This window comes from Alosa alosa, chromosome 11, assembly GCF_017589495.1.
Source record: "Alosa alosa isolate M-15738 ecotype Scorff River chromosome 11, AALO_Geno_1.1, whole genome shotgun sequence".
Classification (NCBI taxonomy): domain Eukaryota; kingdom Metazoa; phylum Chordata; class Actinopteri; order Clupeiformes; family Clupeidae; genus Alosa; species Alosa alosa.
In genome coordinates this window covers 33,252,390-33,276,389 of record NC_063199.1, presented here as the reverse complement: position 1 = coordinate 33,276,389, position 24,000 = coordinate 33,252,390, and the positions used below count along the sequence as shown (strand labels likewise).

Genomic DNA, 24,000 nt, shown 5'->3' with positions numbered 1-24,000 from the left:
CTAGCAAAACGGTTAGCATAAGTTAGGTAGACAATGTGGATGTTACAAGGTAAGAAACACGATTTAAAACAAGTTTCTTGTTTCTCACTTCTCTTTCGGGGACGGTAGTCTAAATGTTGCAAGGTTGGTTTCCGCCTGGGGACGCTTAGGGGCAGCGGGAAAAGTCACCATTTTCACCGGAACAGGTCATTTAACCATCCAAATGATTTCTAAACGGGTTTATTAGGTTGAAATAGTTGCCAAGTTCCCCTTTAACTAGTGCCTGAAATGGCTATTATGCAAATTCTAATGAGAGGGTGGGTAGAAGACTCCTATTGGGTATTATGTAAGAATCCCACCCAGTCTAAATGTAAATTTACTGTTCATAGCCTCGCGATCAGGTCCTGATGGGTGCCCCTAGTGGCTAAAGTGACACACTGCTCTGCAACGGTACTTCAGAATAGATAGTAAAGCAGAGCCTGCAGTATGCATCTCATATTTTGTCAAAATGTTTTTTAATAATAACAGGGAAACCCCATGCTTTAACAAGTGAGCTCTTAGTGATCCACACACATGGTTTCAAAAGTAATTAAAAGCTCAAAGATCAAGAAAAAAAACTTCATGCTCTTCTAAGGAATTGGACCCTGGTCTCCCACATGACCTCCTGCTGCTTAACCACTTGAGCTAATCTTGCCACATCAGCAATGCTATCATCAATGTTCATGTTACTGAAACGTTTTGTTGCTAGGCAACCATATACAAATGCCTCCAGTTTTATCGCGATTTTCAGACTAATAACTGAAAAACTAAAGATTGTAGAGATTAACTGAATGAAGATTACAGCAATACACCACAACTTTGTCACTAGACATGTTATCAAAACATATTTCTATGCTCAAACGATCTTAGTTTATAAAAGTTTGCTCTTAGAACAGCCTGGATGAAGTCAGCCATGTTTTCTAGGTTTCTGAGTCCTAAATGGACCAATCAAAATCCTTGTTCCGCCTTCTTCATTTGCATGCAAGTGTGACATTGCGCACTAGTTAACTAGTGGCCAATGTTACGTCCCACTAGTTAACTAGTTGCACAAAATGCCAGCCGTTTGTGTATTTATTCAAATTCCACTAGTTTACTAGTGTGAGTGGCATTTTTCTCCTGCTAGTTCATTATGGACAGTGTTTTGTCCTCACTAGCTAACATATAAGGCTCAAAATGCCCTCTATAAGCTAGTGAAAGGCATTAATAATGCAGATATGCTCACTAGTTAACTAGAGTTCTCAACGGGCCTGAAAATTACAACCTGACCCTACCCGGCCCGTGGCTTATAAAGCCCGGACCCGATGTAACCCGACACATCAACATGAATTATCTGCCGAACCCGCCCAGGGGCCCGGCGTAAAACATACGCTTTTGACTGTTAAACCCTGACTTAGGTGAAGATTCAACACATTAGCGTGACAATTTACTTAAATAGGCTACATGTCGTTGGGAAGCTTAGTTTATGGCCGTTAATGTGAGCACAATAACTTAATTTTGTAAATTTTACCAAAGCGACTGGTTTCGCCTTGCAGGGTCACATATTTCATCAGCACCTTACATTTTGAGCATTGCACATAACCTGTAGAATTTCCATCAGAATCCAGCACCACTCCAAACACTTTCCAGACCTCTGATTTTCCCACTCCTGTAGTAGCGATGGTGAATTCACCTGCGGCAAGTTAACTTTTCACCAACTCCCATCTTCTTATCCAGGCTAAAGGCTGCACGCAGCGGCGTCAGGTCTGCACCCCGTCCCTCTCCATAATGCGTTGCTGCATAGTAACCAGACTTTCTTCACGGTGAACAGCAGCGATGATTAATAAATGTTTTTTTTTCACTGAGGGGAAAAGATTAAGCCCAAGGTCTGACCCGACCCGAGTCATTTGCTTATATTTTCGACCCGAGTCCCGACCCGTTGAGAACTCTAGTAAGCATGTCCTGTTCCATTACTAGTAAACTAGTAAGGCCAAACATGTCAACTAGTTAACTAGTGAAGGCCAATGTGTCACTAGTTAACTAGTAAGAGTACCTTTTGCATTACTAGTGAACTAGATAGCTCCAAAAACAGCCACTAGTGTGTGTCTTGTGCGCACTAGTTAACTAGTGAGCTGCTTCACTGCCACATACTAGTGAGTGCCATGCAAACTAGTGAGACTTAAATTGTTCCACTAGTTAACTAGTGGACAAAAACGGTCAGCTTGTTTCTCTTTTTAGGTGTAACTAGTTAACTAGTGAACAAAATATACATGCCACTAGTTAACTAGTAAGGCCCACAACACGCTCACTAGTAAACTAGTGGGTATTTTGGCCTTTACATGTTTTACAATTGACCATTTTGGCATCTCACTAGTTAACTAGTGGGGCTGAAATGGCCTTCACTAGTTAACTAGTGGGCATTTTGGGGCACACTAGTAAACTAGTGACACTTTTGCACCTCACTAGTTAACTAGTCGAGATGGAAATTGCCATCACTAGTTCACTAGTGGGTGTTTTAGTGCACACTAGTAAACTAGTGACACTTTTTAGACCTCACTTGTTAACTAGTGGGCATTTGTGTCTTCCTAGTTAACTAGTGAGCAGTTCTACCTTCACTAGTTCGTGTGTAAGTGTCACACTGAAGCCACTAATTTACTAGCTAGAGTACCTTTGGCCAGCATGTTAACTTGTGTGCCACATGCAAATGTTGTGGGTGGGATTTCGTGAAATTCTGCACTGTGATTGGTTGTCATGTTCTATTTGGACATAGGGAGCCAATAGAAAGCCTCAATTTCCAGAATTCTCCGCCTCCTAATTTGAATTCTGCGCCACTAGTTGACTAGTGTGAATTTGTCTTGAACTAGTTTACTAGTATACATTTATGACCTCACTAGTTAACTAGTTTGGACAAATGATGCATCAACTAGTTAACTAGTGAGCCTACTGTCATCACCTAGCTAGCTAGTAAGCCATTTATGGTTCACTAGTTAACTAGTGACATTGACCTACTGCAACTAGTTAACTAGTGAGGTGTTTTGCCTTCACTAGTAAACATGTGCACATTTTTGGCTGTCACTAGGTAACTAGTGAGACCCAAAAGCCTTCAACTAGCTGACTGGTATGCATTTTGGCCTTTACTAGTTAACTAGTAGACATTTCTGGCTCTTACTAGTTAACTAGTGAAGCTAAAATGTGTTCACTAGTTAACTAGTGAGCCTTTTGGCTCCCACTAGTTAACTAGTGTGCATATTTTGGCCCTCACTAGTTAACTAGTTCACAAAAATGACAAATTGACAAAAATGGCTTACATGTACATGACAATTATGCCTGATATCAAGATATCAGAATAAATGCTCAATCGGCTTGCCATAATTCTCCACATTTTTAGCTACATTTTCATGTATCATATCAGCATTTTTGTTCAGTGAATCTTTTGTAAATTGCTTTACAATTACCGTCGGGCCTATAGGCCGATGGTTTCGGTCACATCTAAAACTGCATATTTTTCTCTCTCATGAGCATTTAATCTGCTGCCAGCTTGTGACTCCACATTGCCCAAAATGCTTGATTGCATTGTATTCTCCACATTTTAGTAACATTTTGGTGCACTTCATGGCATTTTCTTTCAGTGAATCTTTTGCTTTGCAATTACCTTCCTGCCCTCCTCTTGGCTGCCTTCACTCCATCTTCATTAATCTTTTTGGCCTCAATAATCCAGTTACATAGTCTCTGTTTTTGGTTTTGGATTTTGTGAAATACATTTCTAAATAAATGCGACTTATAGTCCGGTGCGACTTATATATGTTTTTTTCCTGCTCATGACGCATTTTTTGACTGATGCGACTTATACTCAGGAGCGATTTATAGTCCGGAAAATACGGTATTCGTTTCCGTTGATGTTATGTTAGATCTATTCAGGGTTACTAAATCAGTGGCCGAATTGAATGCGTATGGTCATGTTATGGTCAGGTGTGTGTACAGTATGTGTGTGTGCATAGTATGTGTGTGTGTGTGTGTGTGTGTTTGGGTCTAGACATTGGACAAGGGTGGCCAAAACTGGCGAGATGACTCACTGCACAATCTGGAGGGATTAAAGATTAAGCTTAAGAGACTGGACCAGTCGTAGATTTTAGGGTGAAGATCAAGCCTTGGGAAAGACATCCACAGTTCCTAGGGAGATCCCCCGTCGGGAAAACCGGTGGCAGGTGGATAGATTACCTCATGAGATCACATGATGTGTGGAGAGTTCTACTGTCTTTTCTCTTCTGTCTTGGGTCTCTACTGTATGTCCATCTTGTCTTTATGCCACATGTTATTGTGTCTTTATGCCACATGTTATTGTGTTGTTTATGCCACATGTTATTGTGTCTTTATGCCACATGTTATTGTGTTGTTTATGCCACATGTTATTGTGTTGTTTATGCCACATGTTATTGTGTCTTTATGCCACATGTTATTGTGTTGTTTATGCCACATGTTATTGTGTTGTTTATGCCACATGTTATTGTGTCTTTATGCCCATGTTATTGTGTTGTTTATGCCACATGTTATTGTGTTGTTTATGCCACATGTTATTGTGTCTTTATGCCACATGTTATTGTGTTGTTTATGCCACATTTTATGCCACATGTTATTGTGTTGTTTATGCCACATGTTATTGTGTTGTTTATGCCACATGTTATTGTGTCTTTATGCCACATGTTATTGTGTTGTTTATGCCACATGTTATTGTGTCTTTATGCCACATGTTATTGTGTTGTTTATGCCACATGTTATTGTGGGTGACAAAAAAGCTACTTGGTCGTGTAGCAGTGTTTGAATTTTGTTCACAAATCTGGAGATGACTGTCTTTTGGTGATGCAATCAGTAATATTTTAAAAATAAAAAATAAAACAAAATAGACCAAATAAAAATCTCTCCAGGGTGATGTCATGGTCATATACATATTTATTATTCTATTTAAGCCTATTCTAAATTATTTTACATTATTTAAATTATTTGACAGTGTTATCAGTGTTATCAATGGTGATGTTATTAAGCATGCACTATTCACCTTTGCGTTGTGTGGTCGTGTTTGTGTTTGTGTGTGCTGGAGCCAGCATGGGGTTGGCTGAGTGCTTGTGTCCGTTTCCTCGCTGTACTGCCGGTTTTCCCCTTTTAAGAGTCCATGGAATTAACGACAGTGGCCGCTCGCGATAAGCCTGCATGAGTCCACGAGCGGATTGTCCACCATCTCAGTCACCGCGCGTCCTCTAGCCGGGCTCGCGCGTTTAGCACTGTGGAAAGGAATCATGGCTCTAAACAGGTCGCCTTCTGGAACCGGTAAGTGGATGATTTATTGATTTATAAACAAACATAAAGGTTTAGGTTTTAGGGCAGTATAGGTCAGTTTTAGATTTTTCTATGTTTATCTGAAGAAAAAGATCTTGGTAATACAGCTGGCCGCGCGCACCGAGGCTATGGGAGCGCGTTTGTTTATTGCGTGCAGACAACTGTTGCGCGTGCATTGGTTTAATTAGATCATATAATCAGAGCTCGACATTGTCGGATTCTATCCCTGATTTGAAGCTACTACAAAATCCTTAGTTTCAGTAGTTTTGAGTTGTTTGCACAACACGCCTCTCTCTTCCATAAAGGGTCATATTCTTATTGAAACAATATTTGGAAGACAAATATTAAGTCTCGATTTGTTGGTGATTTCTGTTATGCCAGATAAGTACTGTTTAGATGAGTTGGTGAATTTCATGGCACATAAGAAGCGCGGAATGGTGGTGCATTCTGCAGGGATAGTGACTAATGTGAGTGTTTGGAAGGTGTTTGGCGCGCTACAGGGGAACGTTGGCAGCTTGATATAATTAGCAGCGGTAAGCCGGCCTATTTCAGGCGCCTGCTGTCGCTGGCCATGGTGCTGAAGTACGCGCACCGAAGCATCAAAGTCAACGTTCCGTGGGTGCTTAATTAAAGTGGTGAACGGAGTGTGCTCTGCTGTGGGTGCACCGTGAGTGCGGTGAGTTACATAAATACAACACCAGAAGCGCCATTCATATCATATCCACATGTTTGTGCGCGCATTTGCGCGAGCCATAAAACCTGCACGAGAGCAAAGACGCTTAACGCCTGAAAGAGTCATCTATCCTAGTCTGTTTACCAGGTGGGTAATTTCCTTAAGTGTGTGTGGGTGTGTGTGTGTGACAGATAGAAAGAGAGAGAGCGAGAGAGAAGGAGGGAGCGAGTGTGTGTGTGTGTGTGTGTGTGTGTGTGTGTGTGTGTATATGTGTGCGTGAGTGTGTGTCTGCGTGTGTGCGTGCACACTGGCCACAGTGTACATACACTTTTCACGTTGCTTTGTAAGTAGGATTATTTTGTATGCACAGTTTTGTATTTTTATTATGTTTTCACCTGTAGAGCATATATAGTGTGCATCTCAAATCTAGTTATTTCCCGTTTACATCGATTTTGACGTTTATTTGTTTGTTTGTGTTTGTGGAATGGCAGAAACATGGAACGGCGCTCCAGAGCGCCTACGCAACAAACTGCAGAGTGTGGCGCGAGACCTCTCCCAGTTCAGCCTTGATACCGCCAACGGCATGCACGAGTCCAGCGCAGGTGAAGAACAACTGGCCTCGGTGAGTCTGTGTGTGTGTGTGTGTGTGTGTGTGGGTGGGTGGGTGGGTGGTGTGTGTTTGTGTGTGTGTTTGTGTGTGTGTGTGTGTGTGGTGTGTGTGTGTGTGTGTGTGGGTGGGTGGGTGGTGTGTGTGTGTGTGTGTGTTTGTGTGTGTGTTTGTGTGTGTGTTTGTGTGTGTGTGTGTGTTTGTGTGTGTGTTTGTGTGTGTGTGTGTGTGTGTGTGTGTGTGTGTTGGGGGGCAGCAGTGCACCACTCCTTATTCCTCCACCTCTGCCTGTACTCTGATGCTTCAGCAGCAAATGTTGAACACACTGATCTGCTTGGCAGCATCTGACATTCCTGTGTGTGTTCCATACATACTGATCACTGATGTTTTGGCACCACACCACTGATCTGGTTCAGTTAGTGGCTCACTTCACCTTGCCCACTTCACCTTGCTCACTTCACCTTGCCCACTTCACCATGCCCACTTCACCATGCCCACTTCACCTTCACCATGCCCACTTCACCATGCCCACTTCACCCACCATGCCCACTTCACCATGCCCACTTCACCATGCCCACTTCACCTTGCCCACTTCACCTTCACCATGCCCACTTCACCATGCCCACTTCACCATGCCCACTTCACCATCATGCCCACTTCACCATGCCCACTTCACCATGCCCACTTCACCTTCACCATGCCCACCTTCACCATGCCCACTTCATCATGCCTTATTGCCCCATCCCTTTGGCTCCTCTAATAGCTTATTCCAAACCTCCCATATTACTCTTGCCCTGCCCCCATCACTCCACCGCTGAGTTTACCTGCCCAAACCTACACCTTGCCACATACAGCATGACATTATTCACACCGCGTTGGGTACAACACACACAATCACACATTTTATGGGTGAACAAACACACTATGGCAACCATGTTATTAAGAGAGAAGTTGCTGGGTAGTGAATGTTTGCCCTGTGCAAAGGTACACTGATGATGTGGACAACACATACAGTACGTGAGATTAGATACGGGGGTGGTGAGGGAACAGGGTAGAGCACATGGCTGTCGGCAGGATGAGAGCAGGAAGAGTTAGGACGAGAGTTAGGACGAGAGGAGGAAGAGTTAGGACGAGAGTTAGGACGAGAGGAGGAAGAGTTAGGACGAGAGTTAGGACGAGAGGAGGAAGAGTTAGGGGAGCTATGAGCCGCTTCCCTGTGCATGGATTAAGCCTAGTCCTAGACTAGAGGCTTTTTCCCCAATAGAGATTTTCATTGAAATTCTCTTTTATGTCCAGGACTAGGCTTAATCCATGCACAAAAAACCATCTGGCCCTACAGTATGTGTCACAATTGTTGTGATCCAAACAGTTAACATTTACCTGTATTCACTACAGCAGTAGTGGAGTAGTAATCATTTACCTGTATTCCCTACAGTAGTAGTAATCATTTACCTGTAATCATTTACCTGTATTCACTACAGCAGTAGTGGAGTAGTAATCATTTACCTGTAATCACTACAGCAGTAGTAATCATTTACCTGTAATCATTTACCTGTATTCACTACAGCAGTAGTGATCATTTTACCTGTATTTCCTACAGCAGTAGTGGAGTAGTAATCATTTACTTGTATTCACTACAGCAGTAGTGATCATTTACCTGTATTCACTACAGCAGTAGTGGAGTAGTAATCGGGAGAATCAGCAGAATTTCCAGTTAGCCAGTAATGTTTTGAGGCAGGACTGATTACTGTGAGCTTGAAAAGGGCACAATATCGCTGTTTGTATAAGTTCTCTGGTGCGCCCTACAGCAACCTGGACTGTGCGATCGCAGACTCTCTCACTCCCCGCGGCCCCTGCCCACAGCCCTGATATAAACGCAGTAGCAGCTATGATAACCGCACATGCAGCTATGATAACCGCACATGCAGGCTATGATAACCGCACATGCAGCTATGATAACCGCACATGCAGGCTATGATAACCGCACATGCAGCTATGATAACCGCACATGCAGCTATGATAACCGCACATGCAGCTATGATAACCATTGCAGCTATGATAACCCATGTTGGCCTGGGGCGTATGTGAAGCTATGATAGCCCTTACCTCCGTTACCAAACCATACCAAACATGCAGCCTATGATAACACCAAACCATGCCAGCTAGCCCTGAACCCACCAAACCATGCAGCTATGATATCCGCAAACCATGCGGGCTATGACGGCTTAATCCAAACCATTTTAGATTGACCTCCATCTGTAACGCCTTAGCCCTGACCTCCGTCAAACCATTTCCTCTAACAGCTTAGCCCTGACCTCCACCAAACCATACGCCTGTAACGCTAGCCCTGACCTCCATCAAACCATACGCCTGTAACGCTAGCCCTGACCTCCACCAAACCATACGCCTGTAACGCTAGCCCTGACCTCCACCAAACCATGCCTGATTCCCTCCACAAAACCATGTGCAACGCTTAGCCCTGACCTCCACCAAACCAGCGCCTGGCTGTAGCCTGACCTCCACCAAACCCGCTGCTCTTCATTCCACTCTTGTTGTCCACTTCTGCCCTATACGGACCTCTGCCTGCCCTGTATCCACCATATTTATATATTATGGCTTAGCCCTGACCTCCATCAAACCATACGGCTGATTAGCCCCATCGGGATGCTCTTCATTCCACTCTTGTTGTCCACTTCCTGTACTCCTGGACACTCTGCCTGTGTATATATATTTATATATTACACGCACTACCACACACTGGGATTACACGACGGGATGCCAGACACCACTGCGTACATACAGTACAGTACATTACACGCACTACCACACACTGGGATTACACGACGGGATGCTAGACACCACTGCGTACAGTATATTACACACACTACCACACACTGGGATTACACAACGCGATGCCAGACACCACTGCTGAGCCTTCTGGAGGTGTTGTGGGAGGTGTTGTGGGAGGTGTTGTGGGAGGTGTGGGAGGTGTTGTGGGAGGTGTTGTGGGAGCCCTCAATGGGAGGTGTTGTGGGAGGTGTTGTGGGCCTCAATAACACACCGATGAAGGAAGATGCCTGTTTGATAACACCAATGAAATGCTCTCAAAGGCTTTGGCTTTGGGTTCGCTGTTGGTGATTATGATTTTGATGGTAAATAGCTTTAGTTGTTGATTGACTGATCCCCCTACCTATAGCACAAGGAATTTAACACCTCTCCTGTGTAGCCTATATCTGAAAAGAAATCACACTATAGTGAATAGCTATATAGTTTATAGTGGTATTGGGAATAACTATAGTGGTTATTCACTATATTGTGCACTTTGTAGTGAATGAGTGGATGTTGTAAACGCAGGCTTTCATTTTCAGTCTGATAGTCACTAGTAGTAGTCTGCTAATTAGTTATACATCAGCAGGAACTTTATGAGCACCACCATAACTGAATTGATTTTAGAGAGGTACAGTATGGCCCTCCCACCTTCAATGCCCACCCTGACACAGTGTCTGGGTTCCACATTCAGAGACTCGTTTGAAGAGAACCCTGACACAGTGTCTGGTGTCCACATTCAGAGACTCGTTTGAAGAGAACCCCACCTGGTGTATGTCACTCACCTTTCTGCAGCAATCAAAATTTGACGCATGCATGAACAGCATGTATTTTGCAAAATGCTCACACATTTATATAGAATGCAGTTGAACGAAAGTTTAGAAGATACAGGGCCAGATCTGAAGTCTCTTTTTTTTACGCTGATGATTCTTGTGATGTTTGAATGTCTGTGTCTGGTCCTTATCCTCTGATTTCTAGATTTTGAGATGCTTGTTGATCTGATAACAAAATCTGTCTTGCATGGTTGTTGTTTTTGTTACCTAACATGATATTGGAAGAAAAGTTTGTGTTTTACATAAACAACCTTATGATGGTTTTGTGGAGTACTGAGTGCAAACCAGGAAATGTGTTTATCATTTTGCTGTCTGTGTGATGCTTGTGGACCTGGTCTCATATGAGTTTCAGGTTTCAGTCACTGTGCCTCCTGATTTAATTGTACAGTGTAAACAGCTGTAAAAATGCACCCCTCTCCACCAGACATGGGGTGTGTTCGAAACTGGTAAAGTTGCTGCCTTTTAAGATATCTACCTGGGGAGCAAGGCAGCAAGTGCGGTTCGAAACCGAAAAAAACTAATTCTGCTGCCTTCTAAGATATCTTAGAATTCCCAAATAACGGTCATTTTTGGAGGCAGCATCGATGCACACTTCATGCTCCCTCCTATCCATAATCCCTTGCGGCAACGTCTGAAACAGCTGTGAAAGGTAAACAAACATGGCGGATGACACGGTAATGGCTGCTGAATCTGTTTAAAATGTCATTTGTGTGACCTTATTTTGCTTAGATTTGTAGATTAGAGATGAGAAATAAACAATTTACTATCTGATTATGCCATTGTTGTAATCAGTAATAGCGTCTGGTCTGATATATCTGCCGGCCGTAAAACTAATTTATACCGTTAGCCTGTTAGCTTACGTAAGCTAATTTAGTTTAACGTCATACCGTAGTGTTAACCAAAGATTCTAGAGTGCTATGCTATAAAAGATGCATTTAATCCAAAGTCATGTCTAGTGAGACAGCTCTCTATGTAGGGAGGGAGGCAGTAGGCAGCTGTCTCCCGGTTCGAACACACCCATGGAGATGTATGGCGCTTCATTGTTTTCCAAGCTTCTGTAAACTCAGAGTAGTTTAACAGAGCTTTTTACAGAGTGGATTTGTTTTTTTTAACATCCTGTTTATGTTGTGTGTGGTGTCTTAAGCTACTGGGACCTTGAATTTCCCCTTGGGGATCAATAAAGTATCTATCTATCTATCTATCTATCTATCTATCTATCTATTTATCTACATGTATCTGTAAACTCAGAGTACATGTATCTAGAGCTATAGTAATTCTCTTAATAACTTTGTGATATGCTACAGGTATATCAAATACATTTACTGCAAATGTGTGCATCACCACTTAAAGCTACAACCCCAACTATGATCACTAAACCCAGCTCTAGACCACTTCCTGTATCCTGATTAATTCCTACTACCTGCTGACCTTTCATCTCCATCACTAACAGCCAATCAACAGGCTCTCACTCTCAAACTCTAAAGCACAGAACCACAAGATTGGCTGGAGCCCTTACCTCATAACCCCACAGTCCCTCCTGCCTAACCCAGTATGAGATATGCATGTATTGTGTGATGGCAGGCAGTATGAGATATGCATGTATTGTGTGATGGCAGGCAGTATGAGATATGCATGTATTGTGTGATGGTAGGCAGTATGAGACATGCGTATTGTGTGATGGCAGGCAGTATGAGACATGCGTATTGTGTGATGGCAGGCAGTATGAGACATGTGTATTGTGTGATGGCAGGCAGTTGGGATTTTTTTGCGTGCAGAGCTGAACTCTACCTGTCTGTGTTTAAGCTTCAAAAGTTTTTTTGTGTGTGCATAAATCTATTTGTGCGTCTGAATGTTTGTTTGCGTGTGTTTGGATGTGCAAGAGAGAGATGTACATCTTCATTCATGTTTATGTGTTTGTTTATCTATTGTGTGTGTGTGTGTGTGTGCGTGTGTGCGTGTGTGTGTGCAGGAGCAGGCTCCTGGCTCTCCAGGTAGTCGCAAGGGTGTATTTTTCTCAGACGGCGTGCGGCGTGTTGACTACGTGCTGGTCTACCACTGCAAGAAACGCATGTCCCAGAACCGGCTGTCCATCATCTCCAACGGCTCCATCCCTCAGCCAGCGGCCAATCAGAGGAGGCGCAGCATCGAGCCAGAGCTTGGGGAGGCGGGGCTAGAGGTGGAGTTTAGCAAAGAGCCCAACGAGTCGGAGAAAGCCCTGATACGGCAGGAGTTTGAGGCAGGGCTTCAAGGGGCGGGTCTACAGATTGAGCGTGACAAAGAGGTGAGGTCATTTGTTTACAAAGAGGTGAGGTCATTTGTTTATTTAATCAGTTGTTTGATTGATATCCCTTTAAGCAAGGAATCAATTCATTAGGTGAACACATTGGGGTTTCTGCGAAGCAAGTTAATCTTGTGAGCTGTGAATGTATTATAATGTGATAATGTGATGTGCGTGCTTGTTCACATGTGTCAGTATGTGTAGATAGTTGGTAGTTAAGTTTTTTGAGTTACACTGTATAGTCCTGTAGGAAGTTCCTAATGGAAATGTGTACACTACCCCATCTGCACACTACCCCATCTGCACACTACCCCCACACATTCATACACACAGAGCAGTGAGCTCACACACACACCCGGAGCAGTGGGCACACAAGGAGCACACACACACACCTGGAGCAGTGGGCAGCCTTAATCCTGGCGCCCGGGGAGCAGTTGGGGGTTAGATGCCTTGCTCAAGGGCACCTCATCCGTGGACGTGGATGTGGGAGAGCGCTGTTCAATCACTCCCCCCACCCACATTTTTCCTACCGGTCAGGGATCGGGCCAGCCACTCTTCAGGCCACGAATATCTAGTTGATAGATAAAGAGGAAAATAGTGTACTTGTGAGAGTAGAGGTGAGAGTTAGTGTGTGTGTGTGTGTGTGTGAGAGAGAGAGAGAGAGAGAGAGAGAGAAAAGAGAGAGAGAGAGAGAGGAAAAAGAAAGGGGATAGATAGTATAAGTATATATACTTCTTTGATCCCGTGAGGGAAATTTGGTCTCTGCATTTAACCCAATCGGTGAATTAGTGAAACACACTGCACACAGTGAGGTGAAGCACACACTAATCCCGGCGCAGTAAGCTGCCTGCTTCAATGGCGGCGCTCAGGGAGCAGTGAGGGGTTAGGTGCCTTGCTCAAGGGCACTTCAGCCACGGCCCACTGGTCGGGGCTCGAACCGGCAACCCTCCGGTTCCAAGTCCAGAGTGCTAACCAGTGGGCCACGGCAACCCTCCGGTTACAAGTCCAGAGTGCTGACCAGTGGGCCACGGCTGCCCTCAAAGAGAGAAGGAGAAAGGAGAGAGGAAGAGAGAGGGAAAGAGAACAAAAGGTGCACTGTGTTACTGTGAGAAAGAGAGGAGGAGAGAGGGAGAGAGAAAGAGGAGAGGAGAGGGGGAGAGAGAGGGAGGAGAGGGAGAGAGAAAGAGAGGAGGGAGAGAGAGGAGGAGAGAGGGAGAGAGAAAGAGGAGAGGGAGAGAGAAAGAGAGGAGGGGAGAGGGGAGAGGAGGCGAGAGAGAGAGGAGAGGGAGAGAGAGAAAGAGGAGAGGGAGAGAGAGAAAGAGGAGAGGGAGAGAAAGAGAGGAGGCGAGAGAGAGAGGAGGAGAGAGGGAGAGAGAAAGAGGAGAGGGAGAGAGAAAGAGAGGAGGAGAGGGGGAGAGAGGAGGAGAGAGGGAGAGGAGGCGAGAGAGAGAGGAGGAGAGAGGGAGAGAGAAAGAGGAGAGGGAGAGGGAGAGAGACAGAGAGCAATAGGTGCACTGTGTTACTGTGAGAAGGAGAGAGAGAGGGGGAGAGAAAGAGAGGAGGAGAGGGGGAGAGAGAAAGAGGAGAGGGGGAGAGAAAGAGAGGAGGAGAGAGGGAGAGGAGGCGAGAGAGAGAGGAGGAGAGAGGGAGAGAGAAAGAGGAGAGGGAGAGGGAGAGAGACAGAGAGCAATAGGTGCACTGTGTTACTGTGAGAAGGGAGAGAGAGAGGGAGAGAGAGAGAGGAGAGAGGGAGAGAGAGGGAGAGAGAAGAGGAGAGGGAGAGGGAGGAGAGAGAGAGGAGGAGAGAGGGAGAGAGAAAGAGGAGAGGGAAAGAGAGCAAGAGGTGCACTGTGTTACTGTGAGAAAGAGAGAGGAGAGAGGGGAGAGAAAGAGGAGAGGGAGAGAGAGAGCAAGAGGTGCACAGTGTGTTATTGAGATGGTTTTGGATTAGGACCGTTGAGTGCTTCTGTCTCCAGCCAAAAGGCAGATTAGAGTTGATCCTCATGACTGGAAGTGTGTGCGTGTGTGTGTGTGTGTGTGTGTGTGTGTGTGTGTGTGTGTGTGTGTGTGTGTGTGTGTGCATGTGTGTGTATGCGTGTGTGCACGCCCAAATGTGTGCACTTGTGTTTGTATGTGTGTGTGTGTCTGTGTCCTTATGAGAATGAGTTTTTCTGAGCTGGCAACTTGGCAACACTTTGATTTGAAATGCAAGTGAAGCATGCAGCAATGAACACTTCGCCTCCCAGGAAAGTGAAGTGGCCAGCAATCAGTCCTTGTCCTAAAAAGGGAAGTGATGTCTTGTAGATGGCTGTTTAGCTGAAGTGGCATTGGCTGCGCACCCAGCTTGGAATAAACAGCAGATATGTCTGTCAGGCACAGGTCAGTGTGTCTTTAAATCACAGAGCTCACCAGGAGGGATCAAAGATTACTTCACAAAGGACATTAAATGCAGAATGTCTTTCTGCCAAAAACTATTGCAGCTATTCTATCTCATGGCAGGGACTATATCATTGTGTTCTAATGAAATAGACCCTACAAATCTTTACCAGTAAGAATAATCTGTTTTTTTTCTGACCGAAGAGGAGCTTGTTGTTGAGAAAACAGTATTAGCCAATCTTTGCCATATCAGTCCTCAGATCTTGATCAAGCAGACAATAGGCTACCATGCCATGCCATGGGTTAGACACTCAGGCAGCATCACTCAGAACAGGTAAAACATACCTGTCCTATGTAGGCTACTTGTCCTGTTATACCTCACCTGTGATTTACTTGTCCTACAATAAGTCGCTGCTGGAGGAAGGCAGAATGAGAGTAGGCTACTGTATACTGAGAACCTGGTTGAGTGTTTGAGTTCTAGCTTGTTAGCATGCTGAGTGTTTGAGTTCTAGCTTGTTAGCACGTTGAGTGTTTGAGTTCTAGCCTGATAGTACGTTGAGTGTTTGAGTTCTAGCTTGTTAGTTGGGGCAGCCGTAGCCCACTGGTTAGCACTCTGGGCTTGTAACCGGAGGGTTGCCGGTTCGAGCCCTGACCAGTGGGCCGTGGCTGAAGTGCCCTTGAGCAAGGCACCTAACCCCTCACTGCTCCCCGGCGCCCGCCATTGAAGCAGGCAGCTCACTTGCGGCGGGATTAGTGTGTGCTTCACCTCACTGTGTGCTGTTTGTGTTTCACTAATTCACCGATTGGGTTAAATGCAGAGACCAAATTTCTTGTGGATTACACTTCATAAATTCAGCTTAAAGTACATTTCCTATGTTATGATTCTTTTGTGCATTTTTAACGTTTGAATAATGTAGGCTTAGACACAGGAAGGGTTTAATTTACAGTTCCATACATAGCAGAGACTAATGATAAATGTGTGCAGAGATTAAAATAATGATCATAATGAAGCGCTGTTGCTTTTAGTGATATCAGCCATGAAGATGATGATGATGATGGTAATGGTCTTTGTGTTGGAAACTACTGTTCAATAATGATGTGGATGGTGATGATGATAGCAGGCCTAATGCTCTTTGTCGGGGTAGGGGGCTGGTGTTCGGAGATGATCTAATGGCATCTTATTTATACTGTAGTAGAGGTCTGCACTCCCGCGGTAGACACACGGGTCCGGACGCAAAAGAGTGCGGCGCGGGACAACTTTTGAAAGCTCTTTGCTTGGAGGAGCAGGCGGGATGAGAGGTGCGTTAGCGGGTGCAGGACAAACCGATGATTCACTGCACTCCCGCAAATGAAATATGTGCGCAAAATTAAATATGGAAATGATTAAAGTAGTGTTCATAACTATAGTTCAGCTGGATGTTCTGTTAGGCAGCATTAAAAAACAGGGTTTAAGCATAACTGACGGATAGCAGGCCTATAGCCTATATTGTCGTTCACATTGGGTTCAATTTGTTCCTGCTGCTCTTTGTCAAAACTCAAAATCAGAAAGCATGACAGAGGGAAGAGGGCACCAGACTAGGCCTACTTCAGTTGTTAGCTTACATTCAGAACCAAGAAACTGACATCTGGAGTCTTTCTCAGGTGTGTGGGCTCCTTTCGTGAGACAGAAAGAAAAGCTGAATAGGCTATCCCTCCTGCATGCGGGCTTTGCTTGGCGGGGAGCGGGACATCATGTTACAGATGCGGGCAGGAGCGGGACATCATGTTACAGATCTTAATGGACTAAAAATGGCGGGGCCGGCAGACAGGACAGAATATTACGGGAGGGCAGCGGGACAGAATATTGCGGGAGCGGGCAGGCGCGGGACCAGACCTCTATACTGTAGGCCTACTTACCAGGCCTCACATTAGTGTGTGGAAAGCCAAGGCCTTAATCCAGGGTGAATTATATTGTAATTCAGATAGCCTACATATTATCCATATTCATCCCACAGAATATCCACATTCATAAAGACCACATACTTAGTGTCTGTAGCACTTTATTCACCCAGTGGAGCTAGAGGAATGTTGTCAAAGGTCATATTTTTACGTCTATATTTGTAAACATTAATCACAAAATAGAGACATATTATGTGGATTGTTGACCAGGCCACCTCTACTCCCAGTTTCCCCAGATGGGAAACCTCCTGGTCTAGTGGTCTAGTCATCTAAACATTAGGCCTACAATGAATGAATCAACCATACTAAATAGACAATCATGTCTAGACTAGCCTTTTTGAGTTGTACTAGGGCTTAGTGAATGTCTGTGATATGTGTGTTGGAGTTCATTTTTGGAGTGAGCATAGTGCTAGTGGTCTAGTTGGTTGAAGTGCAGGTGGTGCTAGTGGTCTAGTGGGTTAAAGTGCAGGTGGTGCTAGTGGTGCTAGTGGGTTAAAGTGCAGGTGGTGCTAGTGGTCTAGTGGGTTAAAGTGCAGGTGGTACTAGTGGTGCTAGCGGTCTAGTGGGTTAAAGTGCAGGTGGTGCTGGTGGGTTAGAAGTGCAGGTGGTGCTAGTGGTCTAGTGGAAGTGCAGATGGTGCTAGTGGTCTAGTGGAAGTGCAGGTGGTGCTAGTGGTCTAGTGGGTTAAAGTGCAGGTGGTGCTAGTGGTCTAGTGGGTTAAAGTGCAGGTGGTGCTAGTGGGTTAAAGTGCAGGTGGTGCTAGTGGTCTAGTGGGTTAAAGTGCAGGTGGTGCTAGTGGTCTAGTGGAAGGGCAGGTGGTACTAGTGGTCTAGTGGGTTAAAGTGCAGGTGGTGCTGGTGGGTTAAAGTGCAGGTGGTGCAGGTGGTGCTAGTGGTCTAGTGGGTTAAAGTGCAGGTGGTGCAGGTGGTCTAGTGGGTTAAAGTGCAGGTGGTGCTGTGTTTGGTCGTGGTTTTCTGACATATGGGTCAATCCGTGTCAAATCAGACAAAATCCAGGAAAATGGTTGCTGCACCGTCTCAGACCAGTAGGAAAAATGTGAGTGGGGGAAGTGCTCTTGAGCAAGGCACCTAACCCCTCACTGCTCTCCCATGCCCACATCCACGGCTGAAGTGCCCTTGAGCAAGGCACCTAATCCCTCACTGCTCTCCCATGCCCACATCCACGGCTGAAGTGCCCTTGAGCAAGGCACCTAACCCCTCACTGCTCTCCCATGCCCACATCCACAGCTGAAGTGCCCTTGAGCAAGGCACCTCACTGCTCTCCTATGCCCACATCCACGGCTGAAGTGCCCTTGAGCAAGGCACCTAACCCCTCACTGCTCCCTGAGTACCACTGTAGCAGGCAGCTCACTGCTCCGGGATAGTGTGTGCTTCACCTCACTGTGTGCTCATTGTGTGCTTCACCTCACTGTGTGTTCACTGTGTGCTCTGTGTGTTCTCTAATTCACAGATGGGATAAATGCAGAGACCAAATTCCTTGTATATGCATACTTGGCCTATAGTACTTGATTTACATTTACATTTCATGTATAGTTTCATGTGAAGTGTCAATGATGTACCATATTTCATTCATTAATACACTTACTTGCCCATACACTGAGCTACTTTCACATAGATTTTCAAATGCCTACTAGCTATCCCACATACTGTACCATTACCAAATTACCAAAAAACACAACCTTCCCTTGTTTAGTCCTTAAAATCTTCAAGCCCATTATGGGTAGAGAGCTCAAATATTGGCACAACATTAATAAAATGTAATATGTAAAGAAACAAATAATGTTTGATACTAAATGCATACAAAACCAAGTTTATATTACCCTTAATGCCACTCTTTTTGCACTTTTTTTTCTTCAAATCTAGGGCCTTGTAGAAAACCAATGAGCATGCCGTACAAACTTTTAATGGTTCAATCATACTGAGAACATGTTTGTCTTTCACCTTACAAAGTTTGGGCTGCCTATGAATAATACTTTTCATTATATTAACGCCCAAACATTGCTTCCCAGGTGATGTGATGTTCAGGCTGTAACTTCAAGGGCTGGAAATAATATGAAGACATACGATTTGAACAGAAGTATTTGACAGGCTGGGTTTTGGGAGGCAGTGCAGCAATACCCTTATCTGATTTGACACGGAATGACCTATATGTTTTTTACGCTTATTTGTGAAGTCAATTACTGCTCTGCTCCCGCCTTCCCAGACTAGAGAACATAGCGGTCTAGTGTGGAGAACATAGCAGTCTAGTGTGGAGAACATAGCAGTCTAGTGTGGAGAACATAGTGGTCTAGTGTGGAGAACATAGCAGTCTAGTGTGGAGAACATAGTGGTCTAGTGTGGAGAACATAGCAGTCTAGTGTGGAGAACATAGTGGTCTAGTGTGGAGAACATAGCAGTCTAGTGTGGAGAACATAGTGGTCTAGTGTGGAGAACATAGCAGTCTAGTGTGGAGAACATAGCAGTCTAGTGTGGAGAACATAGCAGTCTAGTGTGGAGAACATAGTGGTCTAGTGTGGAGAACATAGTGGTCTAGTGTGGAGAACATAGTGGTCTAGTGTGGAGAACATAGTGGTCTAGTGTGGAGAACATAGCAGTCTAGTGTGGAGAACATAGTGGTCTAGTGTGGAGAACATAGTGGTCTAGTGTGGAGAACATAGTGGTCTAGTGTGGAGAACATAGTGGTCTGGTGTGGAGAACAGTGTGGAGAGCATATGGTCTGCAGTGTGGAGAACATAGTAGCAGTCTGGTGTGGAGAACGGGTGGTCTAGTGTGGAGAACATAGCGGTCTAGTGTGGAGAACATAGTGGTCTAGTGTGGAGAACATAGTGGTCTAGTGTGGAGAACATAGTGGTCTAGTGTGGAGAACATAGTGGTCTAGTGTGGAGAACATAGCAGTCTAGTGTGGTCAGGTTCTCCAGGCTGGAGAACATAGTGGTCTAGTGTGGAGAACATAGTGGTCTAGTGTGGAGAACATAGCAGTCTAGTGTGGTCAGGTTCTCCAGGCTGGAGAACATAGCAGTCTAGTGTGGAGAACATAGCGGTCTATTGTGGTCAGGTTCTCCAGGCTGGAGAACATAGCAGTCTAGTGTGGAGAACATAGCGGTCTATTGTGGAGAACATAGTGGTCTAGTGTGGAGAACATAGCAGTCTAGTGTGGAGAACATGGCAGTCTAGTGTGGAGAACATAGTGGTCTAGTGTGGAGAACATAGCAGTCTAGTGTGGTCAGGTTCTCCAGGCTGGAGAACATAGCAGTCTAGTGTGGAGAACATAGCGGTCTAGTGTGGAGAACATAGCAGTCTAGTGTGGTCAGGTTCTCCAGGCTGGAGAACATAGCAGTCTAGTGTGGAGAACATAGCGGTCTATTGTGGAGAACATAGTGGTCTAGTGTGGAGAACATAGCAGTCTAGTGTGGTCAGGTTCTCCAGGCTGGAGAACATAGCAGTCTAGTGTGGAGAACATAGCGGTCTATTGTGGAGAACATAGTGGTCTAGTGTGGAGAACATAGTAGTCTAGTGTGGTCAGGTTCTCCAGGCTGGAGAACATAGCAGTCTAGTGTGGAGAACATAGCAGTCTAGTGTGGAGAACATAGTGGTCTAGTGTGGAGAACATAGCAGTCTAGTGTGGAGAACATAGTGGTCTAGTGTGGAGAACATAGTGTGGAGAACATAGTGGTCTAGTGTGGAGAACATAGTGTGGAGAACATAGCGGTCTAGTGTGTCCTGACATTGCATTCTAGTGTGGGACTGTGGTCTAGCTGGAGGATGTAACAGTGGTCTAGTGTGGAGAACATAGTGTGGAGAACATAGCGGTCTAGTATGGTCAGGTAGGTCCTACGTCAGAGGGCAGTGTCCTGACATTGCTCTGGGACTGTGCTAGCTGTAGGATGTAACATTGTCATAATGTTTTGTCCTCAGTTGCCAGGTGCTTGTGAACTCAGTTTGACTCAGTTGAGGTTAATGGGGGTTGCAGTTTCAGTCTCTCTTTCCGATGAGACAAGTTGACATCTGGACATGGGTAGTCTTTGATAAAGACGGATTGACACAAAAAACTGAGCGTACATACACACACACACACACACACACACACACACACACACACACTCACCTCACACACACACACACACACACACACACACACACACAAACACACTCACACACACACACACACACACACACACACACACACACACACACACACACACACACACTCACCTCACACACACACACACACACACACACACACACACACACACACACACCTCACACACACACACGTACACACAAACACACACACACACAAACACACTCTCACACACACACACACACACACACACACACACACACACACTCACCTCACACACACATACATACATGTACACACACATATGAACACCTGTATGCACACACATCCAGGCACCTGCATACACACACATAGGCTAAAACACAAACGCACACACACACACACACCATTCCCATACATAAACATAAACACAAACAGAGTGAGAGAGAGAGGTGGACAAAGCTGTGGGAGCTGACCTGTGATTGGCTCACTGAGGGAGTGTAAGATTAGCTTGAGGATTTGAAAGTTTACATGCGTGTGTCTCGTGTAGGGATGTAACTTTTGGTCACTATAACCTCATGGTTATAGTGACCAAAATTATCACAGTTTTCGGTATTATCGCGATATGTTCAGAAAGGACTAATAGGCTGAAATAGTTTCAAAAAGTGTGACAGCATTTACTATTACAAAATATAGGCAAAACCTTATCAAAAGGGCAACATTTAACCAGGGACGCTGGAACTCATTTTCATCTGGGGGTGCTCATAGAGGGGGTGCTGTAGGAGGGTAAAAAATTGTTACTGAGTAGATGTGATTCTTTTATTCTGGTGCATTTTAAGGTGGCCTATTGCTACTGGAGAAGGGCATATTTTCATTCACATTCATAGGCCTACATCCTGACTGCACAAACAAACCTGGCTGAGCTGAGCATTCTTAATTCATAGCATAGCGTTACGTGACATTGTGTGTTGTCCCGTTCATTTTTTTCCTTGGTCATGTATAATTGGCTTTGTGCCACAATTAAATCCATCAAGTAGATAACAGAATCAGTAGGGTACCAGTTTTGTTTCATTGTACCAGCTGGGAAGGATTAAACACACGGTTTCCACACCGTGGTCATCATCCGTGATAATCATGATATTTGAAATGAAAACGATAATTGTTATCGTCAACATTTTTATTGCGGTTTACCATTATACCAGTAATCGTTACATCCCTAGTCTCGTGTTTGGATGAATGTTTCTGTGTGTGTGTGTGTGTGTGTGTGTGTGTGTGTGTGTGTCCGTCAGTCAGTCAGTCTGTTAGTCTGTATTTTTAACTAACTAATAAGGAAGTGCAGAAATAGTATGGACAAATGTCCACGTAGCATCCATCTCTGTTATCCGGGTGATACTGTGGAAAGCCTGGAGGAGGGACGCATGCCCAAGTCGAGGTGCTAGCCAGGGGGGCTATCAAATTAAAAACCGTACAGTAGCTGCACACTCTGCAATAAATACACAAATAGAGATCAGAGTGTGTGGCTACTCTACAGTTTTTAATTATCCTGCTGAAACTGAACACTGTTAAGCAAAAAAGGAACGTTGTCTTTGAAGTGGAGCCGGAGAGGATGTCACTCAGCCTACTTCATGCACTACTGGGATGACAGGCTCTCCATGGCATAATTCATCTCTCTCTGTGTTGTATTATAGAATTGCTGATGGTAAAATATGATATCACTCACTCTACTAAAAATAATAAGTGATTTATTGTGTAAGACACAATCGGCCGTTCCCTCTCTCTCTCTCTCTCTCTCTGTCTCTGTCTCTCTCTTTCTCTCTCTCTGTGTCTCTCTCTCTCTTTCTCCATAAGATATAATGACTATTTCACTCTGTAAGAGCTCTCTCTGATAGATGTTATAATATCCAAACTTTGATAAATGTTTTTAAAACATATGACAGCTCTTTCTCTGTGTCAGACCAGATGAGGCTTCCCTTGTTATAATGCCTCATCTTTATAAAACATGATGAGGCTTCCCTGGTTATAACGCCTCATCTTTATAAAACATGATGAGGCTTCCCTGGTTAAAACGCCTCATCTTTATAAAACATGATGAGGATTCCCTGGTTATAACGCCTCATCTTTATAAAACATGATGAGGATTCCCTGGTTATAACGCCTCATCTTTCTCTTTATAACACATGATGACTTTCTCATGTTGACCGTTTCTCTGAGTGGCATGTCTGGTGTGTCATGTTGACCGTTTCTCTGAGTGGCATGTCATGTGTGTCTCTCAGCCGAGGACGGTGCGCTTCACGCGGGTCCATGTGCCCTGGGCAGTCCTCAGCAGGGAGGCCGAGCGGCTCAAGATCAGAGTTCCAACCAAGAAGGTGAGAAGCACTAACCCTTCCTCCATGGCAACAGGTCTCCAGCTAGTTAGATCCCAAAACCTGATCCCACTTTAAGTGTATAATCTGAAATTACACCTACAGTGTGAGCGACTTATCTTCCTCCTCTGTCTTCTTATCTAGTGGGGTGTACACTGTATGGAACTGTTGACGTTTGAGCATGAGTTGCCCTTGCTGCCCATTGTCCTTCCCTTATCAATACCAAACTACATACTAAACTCCCATAAACATCTGAAATGACAGAACTACCAGACCCAAAAGTCTTTGCTAAACCTCTGATGGGAGAGGAGTTTAGATAGGACATTATTGGGAGAGAGATGGGAGTGGGAGATGAGAGAATGACTGCTGGCCAGACTTAACCTGGGTCCTCATGGCCCCGGGGCCCATATGTGGTATTATGGGATGCTGCTGAGTTATCGTGGCCCCTGGGCCCATATGTGGTATTATGGGATGCTGCCTCTCCCTCTCTTCCTCACTTCCTGTCTTTTATGGCAAGCCGATTAAGCATTTATTCTGATATCTTGATATCAGGCATAATTGTCATGTACATGTAAGCCATTTTTGTCAACTAGTTAACTAGTGAGCCATGTTTGTGTGAACTAGTTAACTAGTGAGAAACTAAAAAATATGCACACTAGTTAACTAGTGGGGCCAAAAGGCTCACTAGTTAACTAGTGAAC

General features: G+C 44.7%; 1 protein-coding gene across 3 annotated transcripts in view; it reads left to right on the top strand.

Moving 5' to 3' along the window:
* Window positions 1-5,209: 5,209 nt before the first annotated feature.
* LOC125303212 (anoctamin-2-like) overlaps window positions 5,210-24,000 on the top strand; it is a 43,338-nt gene continuing 24,547 nt past the window's right edge. For all 3 annotated transcript variants that reach the window (XM_048256810.1, XM_048256809.1, XM_048256808.1), the window contains exons 1-4: window positions 5,210-5,316; window positions 6,490-6,620; window positions 12,234-12,545; window positions 23,210-23,302. In XM_048256810.1, the coding sequence (XP_048112767.1) occupies window positions 5,286-5,316; window positions 6,490-6,620; window positions 12,234-12,545; window positions 23,210-23,302 (567 nt within the window). In that variant the 5' untranslated portion in view covers window positions 5,210-5,285. The remainder of the gene's footprint in view (window positions 5,317-6,489; window positions 6,621-12,233; window positions 12,546-23,209; window positions 23,303-24,000) is intronic.